Source organism: Mixophyes fleayi, chromosome 2 (genome assembly GCF_038048845.1).
Source record: "Mixophyes fleayi isolate aMixFle1 chromosome 2, aMixFle1.hap1, whole genome shotgun sequence".
NCBI classification, from domain to species: Eukaryota; Metazoa; Chordata; class Amphibia; order Anura; family Limnodynastidae; genus Mixophyes; species Mixophyes fleayi.
This window is the reverse complement of record NC_134403.1, coordinates 46,889,717-46,903,546: the sequence shown is the minus strand read 5'-3', so window position 1 is coordinate 46,903,546 and position 13,830 is coordinate 46,889,717. Positions and strand designations below refer to the sequence as shown.

At 40.6% G+C, this 13,830-nt stretch overlaps 1 protein-coding gene across 2 annotated transcripts in view; it reads left to right on the top strand.

The window, feature by feature from the left end:
- The window catches only part of ATP8A2 (ATPase phospholipid transporting 8A2), a 612,290-nt gene that overhangs the window by 551,900 nt on the left and 46,560 nt on the right, over positions 1 to 13,830 (top strand). For both annotated transcript variants that reach the window (XM_075198918.1, XM_075198920.1), the window contains one exon: positions 5,066 to 5,154. In XM_075198918.1, the coding sequence (XP_075055019.1) occupies positions 5,066 to 5,154 (89 nt within the window). The remainder of the gene's footprint in view (positions 1 to 5,065; positions 5,155 to 13,830) is intronic.

The window sequence follows — 13,830 nt, the reverse complement described above, 5'->3', positions numbered from 1 at the left end:
TGACTACAGATATCTGTCTACATTGCTGGCCATTAATGCATACACACTTCCACATTTGACAGACATCATTCCATCATTGATCATGATTTTTTAGGAAATTTAGAAAATAGGAAGTTTAGAAAACAAATCAACAGATGCAATGTGTTTTGGTCCAATAAAACATGATCGTGGGAGTGTACACACGCAATATCTGAACAAACGGTAATGAATTGTGTGATCTGCACTGTACCCAGCTTAACTCCTCATGAGATGTTAATGCTTTTCAAGAGGGTCTCCTGCTAATAGCAAGGAAACTCATGTGTCAGCACCCATAATCACAGTCTGACACATACACTGGATCATCATCAGATATTTATATAGCGCCACTAATTCCGCAGCGCTGTACAGACAAACTCACTCACATCAGTCCCTGACCTATTGGAGCTTACAGTCTAAATTCCCCATCACACACAGACACAGACTAGGGTCAATTTGATAGCAGCCAATTACATTTTTTAAGGCAGCTTTGTCACATTGTGTGAGGGGTAGGGGAGTGACTGTATGTTATTGGAGTGTGAGAGGAAACCCACACAAACATGGGGAGAACATACAAACTCCACAGATAAGGCCATTTCCGGGACTCGAGCTCATGACCCCAGTGCTGTGAGGCAGAAGTGCTAACCACTAAACCACCATGCTGCCCAATCACACACACATTATAAGCACCTTTACAACACCTGCCTATAATGACTCTTTTTGTAGTCCTCTCCTGCATATATTACTCACAGGAACTCTGCTTCTGTCTAGTAACCCACACTTGCTCCACTGCTTGAAGCCCACATATTGTTTATCTGGGAATAATTATTCATCTGGTTTTTTTTTCTTTGTATGTGACTATTAAAAATGTGTGTAATTGTCCTTTTTACTCGTACTAATTAAAACTCACTGACAAAGAAATGGGCCTTATTTAGAGTTGGAAGTAAATCCAAATGAAAGTGCAATTTTTGCATCTTGGCAAAACCATGTTGTGCACGGTGAGGGGGATTTAAAATGTGCAGACAGATTTAGAGGTGGGGGTAAGAGGGGTACATCCTAGCCTAACTGTATATCCAGTGTAAAAATAAAGATGCCCGGTATTTGTATAGTACAAGCAAAAAGCAGTGTTTTCCCTGCATGCAAAAACAAAAAAACAATTTATTTGCACCCCTTGCATCGCCACATGGTTTGTCCAAGTGCAAATTCGCACTCTAAAGCTGGATTTGATTGTCTACAGTAGTAGATTCACGTCAAGCTACTGTGCTCTGGGACAAGTCTATGGTCTGCATTTCTCTGCATTTACTTTATATGGGGATCAGAAACATACAGTAGTTTATGGAGGAGCTATAAGTTGCATATGTATTTCATTATAATGAACCAGAGGCTGTTTGCACAGTTACAAGCAGCCTTGGTATGAATGTTCCTTTTTACTTTTAGGTTCAGTTATATAAGCATTGTTATTTGATTATATATGCATTTATGTGTAAAATCACATTGACAAAGTATCTTCAATATTGTTTTTAGCCTGTTTGTTTATGTTGTGGCTTTAAGTTTGTTTTCAATGCTTTTTTTTATTTTATTTTTTATTTAATATCCATTTTGAAGGCAAATTACACAGTGCTATATTGTAACAAAATGTAATGCAAAATAAACAAGTTAGATGTATGAACTGAAATGTGTTTACACAGCCATGGGGAAGTCTTGCTGGTAACACTTAAAGCTGGTGGTGTTATCACTGACAGTAACCCCCTCAATGGATAGAGTGATGTGATAATGAGGCTTATGGCTGGTCAAAATTAGATTTTTCGCTGGCAATAAGGCTCTTTGCCCAGTTATATATAGACCTGGCAGTCTGTGACTTCCTGCCAGGGGCTGGCTGGCAAATATTAACCTGGAGGACGAGACTCTGCTCAAAGTAGCCTACTGTAGGACCGGCCCGGGGGAGGGCAGATGCCCCCTTACCCGCCAGTCCCTGCTTACTGCTTGCCCCCACTCCCCTCCTCACATCATGACACTGTGCCTGTCATATGCAGCCTTATCCTCACTAATATAATCACAGGAGTGCAGAGCCATAACTTAAAACTTTAGCACCTGGAGCGAGAAAGAAAAATGCCCCCATAGCCCTCAACTTTAACCAAATGCTGCGCCCCCCTTCAGCCTTGCGCCCAGGGCGGTCGCCCCTATCATACAGCCCTAGTTACGGCTCTGCAGGAGTGGACAATATACTGACTTCTACAAATTGAGGACACTCATCTCCTGGCTGATCTGCAGGATATACACAGGCCCACCGGACATGGAGATTATATCAGTTTTTTTAAAAAATATCATGGGTTTTTAAATTTGTTTAACATGTGTAAACAAACAAAACACATTGAACACATCCAAAAAAAAAAAAAACACAATGAATCAATGTTAAAGTTAAGAAACCTATATCTGTGTACAACACCATCATGATTAGTGATTTAGTCCATTTTTACAGAGAGAAACAACCACATTAATATTGGAGGAAAAATTACCCTTCACTTTTTGTAATTAAACACCTTCTCTTTGCACATATGTTTTATAACCACGGCCTTCCTTCTAAAACTTTCAGTATATGCAAAATTGTGCAGTTGCATCCGGCACATTTCTATCTCACCTTAGAGTCATTTAAATGGAATCTCTTTAAATCTATGGCAGTTTTCCTAATTTTTACAGCTAGGAAACATTACAGGTCAATCCAAAATCAACCCCGAAGCTGCCTGTTTTTTTTCTGTAGGGTGGGAAGTTAAACACAACAGCTAGTCTGAGAGTTCAGCTGACAGAGCGGCAACATTTTTACAACCATCTTGTCACTTTGACAACAGCCGAAGGATTTAGCACCTAACAACTGATAAATGAGCATGCGAACACCTGCCCTTTGTCATACGCTGTAAGGGAAACACTGACAGACCCAGCGCTGCCAAATATGGCTCAATTATCAGACGGCCACCCATAAACAAACTCCTATGTTGTGTTATGGCTACAGCATTCCTGATTTCCAGTTACTTCACTAATGAAGTTTACAAACACACATTCAGAGCAGGACTCTAAGGAAAAACACAGGCTGGACAGAAATACACTGGAAATATTTTTCTCCCATTACAGTAGTGTCCAGACTACTAAATACCATTTTTACCAGCCAAGCCTGTAAAATAAGCATCCAGATGGCAATGTAATTGGGGACATATAGGAAATTGTATTTGTGCAGAAAGAAGGCACTGTACACCATAGTAGCAATACCAACGGTGGTTGCTTTAATTTCCTAAACTGTAACTAGAACAATGATAATTATGGATCTGATTCATTAAGGATCTTAACTTGAGAAACTTCTTATTTCAGTCTCCTGGACAAAACCATGTTACAATGCAAGGGGTGCAAATTAGTATTCTGTTTTGCAATTAGTTAAATACTGACTGTTTTTTCATGTAGCACACAAATACTTGATAGCTTATTTGTACACTGAAATTTAAAGTTGATATTTGTGTGCTACATGAAAAAACAGTCAGTATTTAACTTATGTGCAAAACAGAATACTAATTTGCACCCTTGCATTGTAACATGGTTTTGTCCAGGAGACTGAAATAAGAAGTTTTTCAAGTTAAGATCCTTAAAGAATCAGGACCTATAATCTGATTGGTTGGGTAAAGCACTGTTACCTATTACCTGTGTTCCAGTTTGCACACGTGTCCCCTATTGGTAGATATCTTTGTACCCAGAACCCAGGTTGCCTCATAGTTGATCCGAATGCTTGAACCAGTGCTTCTTAAACTTTCACAGTTTTTCCGGCACACTGAGAAAACATTGTTATATTTTTTATATATTTTTGCAATGTAATGTGGACTGAAATATTTGACTAAATATCGTATTTATATGCAGAGCCATAAAATGATTGATGTTCAGTTCATTCTCTTCAGTTAGACCTGAGCGCTAGAGAATGAATAGTTCTACCGCTGAGCTTCCGGAATTTATCTTTTCTGCAGAAATATCCAGATGCATTTCAGGGGGAGTACAAGTGTTCCTCCTCGGTATAGTTTGACAAATGCTGATTTCAATACACTCTTCATCCTCATAACTTCTGAGATTAGCCTATAAGGGGATCCACTGAAATGTGTTGGCACTTATTAAAGTTTGAGTGTACAAGCTTTACAATGAGGGCAAGGCAAGCAACCATTGACAACAGAACAGAAACATACACTGCATTAAGTGGTCTGGATCCTCCTGGGAGCCTACATTTGTATAGGGGTGTGGTGGGAACCAGAGATTAAACACTGCATTCTGTTACTTCCAAAATGCTGATGTTTTGTATATTAAATGACACTAGCCTTACTTGCTTCATACGGTATCAATGAGCTGTTTCATTAGAATGATGCTTATATGCATTTGAGGAAGAAATAAAAGTGTTTGGCTTTTAGCACGTTTGTCACATTGTCTTGACCATGCTACAGCCTTCAAATCAAAATCCCTAAACAAAATCTATCCAAAACTAAGGGGTAAATTTATTAAGCTGTGGGTTTGAATAACTGGAGATGTTGCCTATAGCAACCAATCAGATTCTAGTTATCATTTATTTAGTATATTCTACAAAATGACAGCTAGAATCTGATTGGTTGCTATAGGCAACATCTCCACTTTTTCAAACCCGCAGCTTGAAGTGGCTGGCATCCCTGTGACCTCTGCTCTCTTGCACCCCATGGTCAGTATGCCGTAAGCATTGGTGGTGTCTCATGGTATTTGGATGGAGCCTTTCACTGAGCGTGCTGCTCGCTTGCTCATTGCCTCTTAGCATATATGTTACACAAACACCATTGACTATATAGCAACATTAGTCATTTTGCTCATCTTTGTATTTCCTATATGTCACATGCGAACCATACCTGCCCATTACTATATAGATTTGCAGCCTCATATATGGATAATGTGTTTCCACCTTGTAATGAAGCATGCTACCAAGATGCAGTAACCAAAAACTGAACTGTGCCTACATTATCCTTCTCCTTTGTAGAACTTATGTCTGTTTCTTGATTTCCAGGCAGGAATGGTGTTAAAGTGTGGATACTTCTGGCTTGGATTGTTGCTGGTCCCGGGTGCATGCCTGATTCGAGACGTGGTGTGGAGAGCGTAAGTTTCAGTACATTTGGTATCTTACTATGCAATGTTTAATATGCACCCAACACCCTAAGTTAATGGAGCCTTTCTATTGGCTAGAAACTAGTGACAGCACACAGACTTTGTACCTTAGTGATTTTACTAGGTTCTAGTCAATTCATAGGCTGAATATTGGTTCACCCTGCAGAATGGCTTTATCCATTATTCATAGGTGACTGGTACATATGAAAGGCTAACTCCAACTGAATTTTGGGATGAAATTGGGTAAAATATGTTAAATTAGAAAATCTTACTTCTCTGCTCCTCTGTGATCCTTTCAAATGGTTGTTCCCCCAGTTACGCTGACTGTCCCGGAGATCATCTACCCTGCTAGGGTTTTTTTTCAGTCTGATAACTAGATAGTCAAAGTCCTTTTTCCATGATACTCCCTGTTGGGATGATAGTTTCAGCCAGCAGTATTATTGGCTAATATAGTTCCTTTAACTGTTCTGCTCTTAACTCCGATTGGCTGTCAGAGTTCAGTGCAGTGTAGGAAACATAGCTCTACTTGTCAATAACACCAATCACTGATACAACAGGCACCTCTTTTCCCTCCTTATATATATATATATTAGATACAGAAACAGTGCGCACGAAAGTTAAAAGTTCAGTATTTGGTAGTGCTAATTCTTAATCGTTGTATAAGTCCATGATACTTTAAACACCAGCAGTCCATACTCTGCGCGTCATTCCCTTCAAACACCCGATCTCCACGGGGAACCAGCAACGCACCTATAACATCAAAAAGACAGGGGCGCTTCCATGGTGTAAAATCCAAGTAAAATGTTTATTTCCAAAACATTAAAATCAGGATCACACTGATATGATATTCCCACTTGGATGCTAGATACCTACTGATTTATGCCTGAAAACTTTTCAGTTCTGGTACGTGTATTTTAATGTTTTGGAAATAAACATTTTACTTGGATTTTACACCATGGAAGCGCCCCTGTCTTTTTGATGTTTTATATATATATATATATATATATATATATATATATATATATATATACCGGTATATATATATATATATATATATATATATATATATATTGTGTGTGAGTAAGATCCAGCTGTTCATTGCTATGCCCGATAGGCCGGAGTCACTTCTGGAACACATCGGGCCTGTTAATGTGGTCAGAAGATGACATCAAGCACAGGAGGATAGCAGTCGTCTTCTGACCACAAATGCCAATATTCCCGGTATTGATCCTATCTGTTGTGATGATCAGTTTTGGGTATTTTGGTTGTTTCGGGGCCACACCCTCTGATATCTAGTCAATATTGTATGGTGTGGGATCACCTTTACATAGGTTTCTTACTAAGTGGTAAAGGGACATTTCCAGTCTAGAGGGGGATTAATAAATCTCCAGCAATCTCCTCTTCACTGTGAAAGTACAAGAGATCTTTTGATCCAATTTAAATGAAACTAATTCCATGGCCATGGTATTATTGGGCATTGATAGATGTCATAGCTGTATATTAGAGGTAGGGTCATTTTCTCACATGATTTGGAATGTACCCAACTGCAAATATGCTATGTATAGGTATGATGAGTATGTATGTCTACAATCATTTTTGCATCTAGATCTAAAGAGTAATTTCTGAATATGTGTGTGTACTGTGTAAATGCTGTTCTGTAATATGTGTAACCACATTTAAGAACATGAGTTTTAGCGTGTCATGATGAGGCATATTAGTGTTGTCCCTTACTGAGTGTGGACAGACATGCAAAAAAAATATTTTCTTTTGTGGGATGAGATTATATTAGTGGGATAAAGGGGTGGAATTTAGTGAAGTGTTCCTCATTTTTACTTCCAGGGGGACATATATGGCACATTCCAGTTACACTTTGACAGAAAGGGATTTTCAGGCGCATTTCAAGCAGTATAATAAAGACATTATAAAACTCAAATGTTATAAAGGTAATAAAAAGCAGTGTGTGCATGTATGTCTCTCTCATTGTAACTGAGCCTCATAGTGTCCCATTGATGTCATATTAATGAGATGCTCATGAAGTACATATTGCATCTTATTATACCACATCAGTCACAATGAGATTTATAAAGACCTGGATTTGAAAGTGCTCACTGAGCCTATGTTCTATGCATTTGTTCCTTTATCAGAACTCATCATTGTGTGAATTTGTTCCTACAAGCAGACTGCTCCTAGATCCAGCTAAACAACCAGAACAGTTCTTCAGCCTATTAAACTGTGCAGATGCCGGTAGAGAGTGAAGGGCACATCTGTTCATACTAATATCTGTCTACTCCACAGTCTGACTGATCACTGAACAACAATCTCTGTGCTCCTTGCTGTTGTAGAGAATGACATTTACCATGTGATACAGTTATATAAATTGTGTATACAAGTTATAATCTGCCTACACTGTAGGAAGTTTATTTCACAGAACAAGCTTTATGCAAAGAAAGTTTCAATTGAAAAATTGGTGGATTAAATGCTTGTCTTATTGATGGTTTAACCCCTTATGAGGTCTGTGGTACTCTTCTCTGTTCTCCAAATAGTGCACAAGACCATTTCGGCTAGGTACACACTATAGGAAAAATAATAGATTAGCCATTTACAAACGACAGGACAAAAAAAAGTCCCGATTAGCGTGTCGATTCATGTGTACACACTATACACGTTTTACAAGATTTACCTTCAGATCTGTGCTCTTCATCTGTCATAACCATCGACTGGTTGTCAGACTGTCGTTCAGCAGGGATCTGCCCACATGCTCTCAGCCTGCATTCCTAGGTATCCCCAAGGCACAGATACATGGGAATGCGGGCTGTTCCAATTTTTTCCAATTCTGCAGAGTACATACACACTGCAGAATTGGAACAACATTGTTCTATTACTGAACAAGATTTTTAAGTCAGTTTGAAAATCTCGATCAATGATTTCAGTGGCTTTGGAACAACCATCGGTCATCGTTTCCCTGTACACACTAAGGCGATATCGGGCCGAGCGGTCGTTTATTGTCCAATTGACCCAATCATCTGCTCAAAGCACTGTAATGTGTACCAAGCCTTATGGATGCAGAAAGTATCATAAAGCTGTTACATCTTCTTTTCTGGTGTCATACACATTCATGACTCTGTACAGCGCTGCGGAATTAGTGGCACTATATAAATAGATGATGATGATACTTATTTTTATAGGTATTCACATGGGTTACTGCATTCATGTATATATCACCAATTGAATTACATTTGTACATCACGTATTAATGACCATTTAATGCCATATATATTTGCAACGGCATATAAACGTAAAATGGAGTGAATGCAATTAGTAGCACTATGTTATAGCAATGTGGAACATTAATAATATCTCTTTAGCAAAATAAACAATAGTATTATTTCCAATGTATATCCAGTGAGTTCAGAAAAGTTCATATACCCAGCATGTATATGTTTCCTTCCAGACTCAGTGGGTCTGTAGAGTCTCACTTTGATGCCTCTAATTAGGAACTTCTGCATAGTCCCAGCATCTCAGAGGCTGTGTGATCTCATCCACACACAGATTATACAGACATACTTTGCTGTGTATGACAGCGCTATGTAATCTCTAATCCACCCCTTTGTGATAATAGCTGGGATTCGTGCTACTGGTTGCTCAGTGTTAAATTGTTAAGTATTGTAATATGGCTGGTTCTGTGCCCAAAAATTATATTTTATTTACTGTTATAAGATATTCAAGGGGGTGAAGACTGCACATGTAGGGGGTGCTTTCCCTGCTTATGTGGGTACAACGTGACCTCTGTATCAGCACTCTGAGGTGATGGTAGTCTAGCATCTGCAGTTACTTTCAGTGCAATGCCTTCTGAACAAGATGCAAGTTATAGTGAAGTGTACATATATATGCTCACTCAGAGCCATAACTAGAATTGTCTGTTTCATTTGTTAATTATTGATTATGATTTATATTATGCAAAAATGAACAAGTATAATTATAGCACACTTCTAGAGACTGCCCTGATGTATAAAGAGGGAATTCACCAATGCCAATATATGAAAAACAAATGCAAAATTATACATACACAGGTGCTCATAGATATCTACCAGGACAGGATAATGGAATTCTTAATGCAATCATGCACAAGACCAGTATATAAGAAATATAAATGACATAGTGTAGTATATTTGTATAAATGGAATAAACTTCACCATATAGGTAACAAAGAACTTTGTTACCCATACGGTGAAGTTTATTTATTTTACTCGGCAGCATCGGTTGTTATTTGTATACTTACTATATGTAGATCCATATTACATATTATATTATACAGCTCTTTAGAGAGAATGTTTAATCATGTACATCAGTGCCTGCCTAGTGGAACTTACAGTCTAAATTCTCTACCACATACCCAAAGGTTATTTACGCACAGGCCTACTAACCTACCACTATGTTTTTGAACTGTGGGCTGTCTGGGGTAAGATGGAAATATGATGCCCCCATACCTTCAATTGTAACCAAATTAAAGTTAAATATTCTTTCCCTGCGCTCCGTTCACATTTGCGCCCTGGGTGGCTGCCCCTGCGCACAGCCCTATATACGGCCCTGGTTGCGCAGCATATGAACAGATGAACAGCAGAATGGGGTTGGTTACCCAAGAGATAGCGATGGAGTATTGTGTGATGGTTTCACAATTCCACATTTACAACAGGAGCCTCTGGAACCTGGACCCCCTAAATCATCAGACCCATAGGAGCTGCATTGGCATCTATGCCCATTTTAATGCCATTGCTATTTTCTCATTAACATCACAGTCCAGATGCATGACGTTCTGGTGCTGAAAAAATAGAGGGAAGGTTATCATCAACATTTATATAACGCCAGCATATCCATAGCGCTTACAGTTATCACCTTGAAACATCCATGTCTCTAACTTTAAGTTTCTATAACGTTTCTGTTCCATGTTTCCTGTTGGCTACTGTATTGTCACATGATCAGTAGAACCTTCAACTCCTTCAACTCCCTCCTCTCTCCCCCTCCCCCTCCGGTCCCTCTGTCCCTCTCTGCTGCTGACTTCGCCACTTTTTTCTCTTCTAAAATTGAAGCCATCAGACTTAACATTTCCGCTTCTAAACCCTCACCAGCTGTCCTCATCGCTCCACCCCCATCCAACAATCAACTCTAGTGCTCCTTCTGCCCAACATCAGGCGAAGAAGTCCGCTCCCTTATTCTTTCCTCTCCACCCTCCACCTGTCCTCTCGACCCCATCCCCTCCAACCTCCTTCGCTCTCTCTCTCCCACTGCCTGCTCCTACCTGGCACACCTTTTTAACCGATCACTCTCCTCCGGTGTAGTACCCTCCTCATTTAAACACGCTCTTATCTCTCCGATCCTCAAAAAACCCAATCTTGACCCCACCTCTGTCGCCAACTACCGCCCCATCTCACTTCTCCCCTACGCCTCCAAACTTCTTGAGCGGATAGTCTGCTGTCGCCTCACCAGATATCTCTCGGACAATTCCCTCCTTGACCCTCTCCAATCTGGATACCGTTCTCTCCACTCCACTGAAACTGCCCTGGCCAAAGTTACCAACGACCTCCTTTCAGCCAAATCTAAGGGTCACTTCTCCTTACTCATCCTCCTTGACCTCTCCGCGGCCTTTGACACTGTGGACCATCCCCTCCTTCTGCAAACTCTTCTCTCTCTCGGCCTCTCCGGTTCCGTCCATGCCTGGTTCTGCTCCTACCTCGCTAACCGCACCTTCTCTGTCTCCATGTCTGGCTCTTCCTCCACCCCCTCCCCACTCCCAGTAGGCGTCCCCCAGGGCTCTGTCCTCGGCCCTTTACTCTTTTCGCTATACACTTCCTCCCTTGGTGCGCTCATCTCCTCCTTTGGTCTTCAGTATCACCTGTATGCTGACGACATTCAACTCTACATCTCTTCTCCTGATCTCTCTTCCTCCCTTATCTCTCGCGTATCTGACTGCCTCTCTGCCATCTCCTCCTGGATGTCCTCCCGCTTTCTCAAAATTAACATCTCCAAAACTGAATTTATTGTCTTTCCTCCCCCCAAACTCCCCTCCCACCACAACCTCTCTATCGTTGTTAACAACACCACCATCTCCTCTGTTACCCAACTCCTTTGCCTGGGTGTCACCCTTGACTCCTCTCTCTCTTTTGCCCCCCATGTCCAATCCCTTGCCCAAGCCTGTAGACTCCAACTTCGCAACATAGCCCGCATCCGACCCTTCCTCTCACAAGACGCCACCAAAACCATCATCCACGCACTCATCATCTCCCGCCTTGACTACTGCAACCTTCTCCTCACTGGCCTCCCCCTCTCTCATCTCGCCCCCCTCCGCTCTGTACTCAATGCGGCTGCTCGACTCATCTTTCTCTCACGCCGCTCCTCCTCTGCTTCCCCTCTCTGCCTTGCCCTACACTGGTTCCCCATCCCCTACAGAATCCTCTTCAAACTCCTTACCACCACTTACAAAGCTCTCTCCCAGTCTACTGCCCCCTACATCTCCGACCTCCTCACCATTCACACTCCTGCCCGATCCCTGCGCTCTGCCATTGACCGTCGTCCTCTCTTCCACTCTCATTACCACTTCCCACTCCAGAATCCAAGACTTCTCCCGAGCTGCCCCCCTACACTGGAATGACCTCCCTCGCTCCATCCGTCTCGCTCCCAAGCTGTGCTCCTTCAAACGAGCACTTAAAACTCACCTGTTCCTTAAAGCCTACCAATCATCCACCTAACCCCTCACCTACTCTGCTCGCTCTTCCCTCTCTCCCCTGGTATCACCGCTCCCTCTTGTGTCTGTTTCGTCCACCCTCTCTTAGGATGTAAGCTCGTTTGAGCAGGGAACTTCTTCCCTCGTGTCTCCACACCTGTTCTTCTGCTCCGTCCTTACTCCATTTGTCTGTCCCGGAGTTTCTGAAGCACTGGTACTTTGTGTTTACTGTTCTGTACTGTTAAACCCTGTATGGTTTACTGTTTGTACTATGTACGGCGCTGCGGACACCTTGTGGCGCCTAACAAATAAATGATAATAATAATAATAATAATAATAATAATAATAATAGAAGGCACTGGAGTCTCTCTAAAACCGTAAAGAGGGAATTACATTCATAACAGTGCCTCTCCTAAAACTGGAAGAAGAAACTTATTAATTTAACTACAAATGAATATTCTGCAATAAACTGCATTGTTTTTACTGTTTCCAAGTCTATTTAAAGGAAACCTTTTTACATGTGCAACACATTAAGGGCTCGTTACACAATGACTGGGAAAATGGATAAAAACGCATGAAAATTGACTTTTTAGTGATGTATTTTCAACATGGTTTGAATGCGCTTTTCATGCAGTGCACTTATATTACTGGACTTGAGAAATAGTTTGTGCCTCATTCTAAAATTTTAAACTACATTGTTAGACTTTAGAACGCCGTGGTTCGAACGAGCCTACAAGGAACTACTCATACTATTGTTACTGCACTTTCAGCCATTGGTTAGCAGCTGAAACGTACATCACCAGCGAATAGATGTGAAAAAGTTCTAAATATTTATACATTTGCAAGAAATATTACATGAGGGGATTTTTTTTTTATATATATTTTGGAACCTAAACCCAAATCAAAGAGGAATCCAACCAATGAATGTCCTACAGCTAAGCCATATAAATGTGACTTGTCATAGCTTAGTCTAGTCCTGTCAGAATAATTCCCTTTTAAGTAAGGTTTCCATAACACTTCCCAGCTAATTAATGTAACAAGCTTACGCAACCCATTAGAGGACAATGCCAATTGTGATGGATTTACACAATATCTGCTCAGCCTGTGCTGGGGCGTCCTCCACAAATCACCAGTTGTTCACAGCAGGATTAGTAGGTTGTCACGGTAACAATAACACAGATCAGCCTGGATAACCCCGAACACTCACTTTTGCTACTACAGCAAGAGCCTGAGCGGCTGTGGATGGCTAGAAGCCAAATTAGAATAAACATCCAGCATAGTGGGGGGTATACGCAGGCTCTTATCTACAGAGTACATTAGTTTAGGCTGGAAATGTAGGACAATTTTAACAACATGATTTATAAACCATCAGGGAGTTTAAAACCTGGGATTCTACCTCCAGAACATAAATAAGGAACCAGAAGGAAGAGTTTGTCCCCCGCCTGCATTATGGGAAAGATTTGCTGGACGTTTGGGATGTTTTAAATTTGACAGTATGATAAAGTTTTCCAACTGTTTCCCAAAGACAGGAGAATCACGATCATCCTACTTATATCTCATTTATTATTCATACGTTTTACAATCCTCACAGAACCATTCTGTTATTTTGTTGCAAAGTGTTGAAATGCAACATTCTAGGCCTGATTCATTAAGGAAAGGAAAGCAAAAAAAAGTCACTTATTACCTTGGCAAAACCATGTTGCATTGGAAGGGGTGGTAAATTTAAAATGTGGGAACAGATTTATAATTGGGGTAGGACATGTCCTAGATCACCTTCAAATGTCAGTGTAAAACTAAAGCTATCAATTATTTGTCTCCTACATGAAAAAAACAGCCAGTATTTCAGTATTTTCTGTATGTGCAAAATAATAAACCAATTTGCACCCCTCGAATTGTAACATGGTTTTGTCAAGGAGAAAACTCATTTTTTGCCTTACTTTCTTTAATGA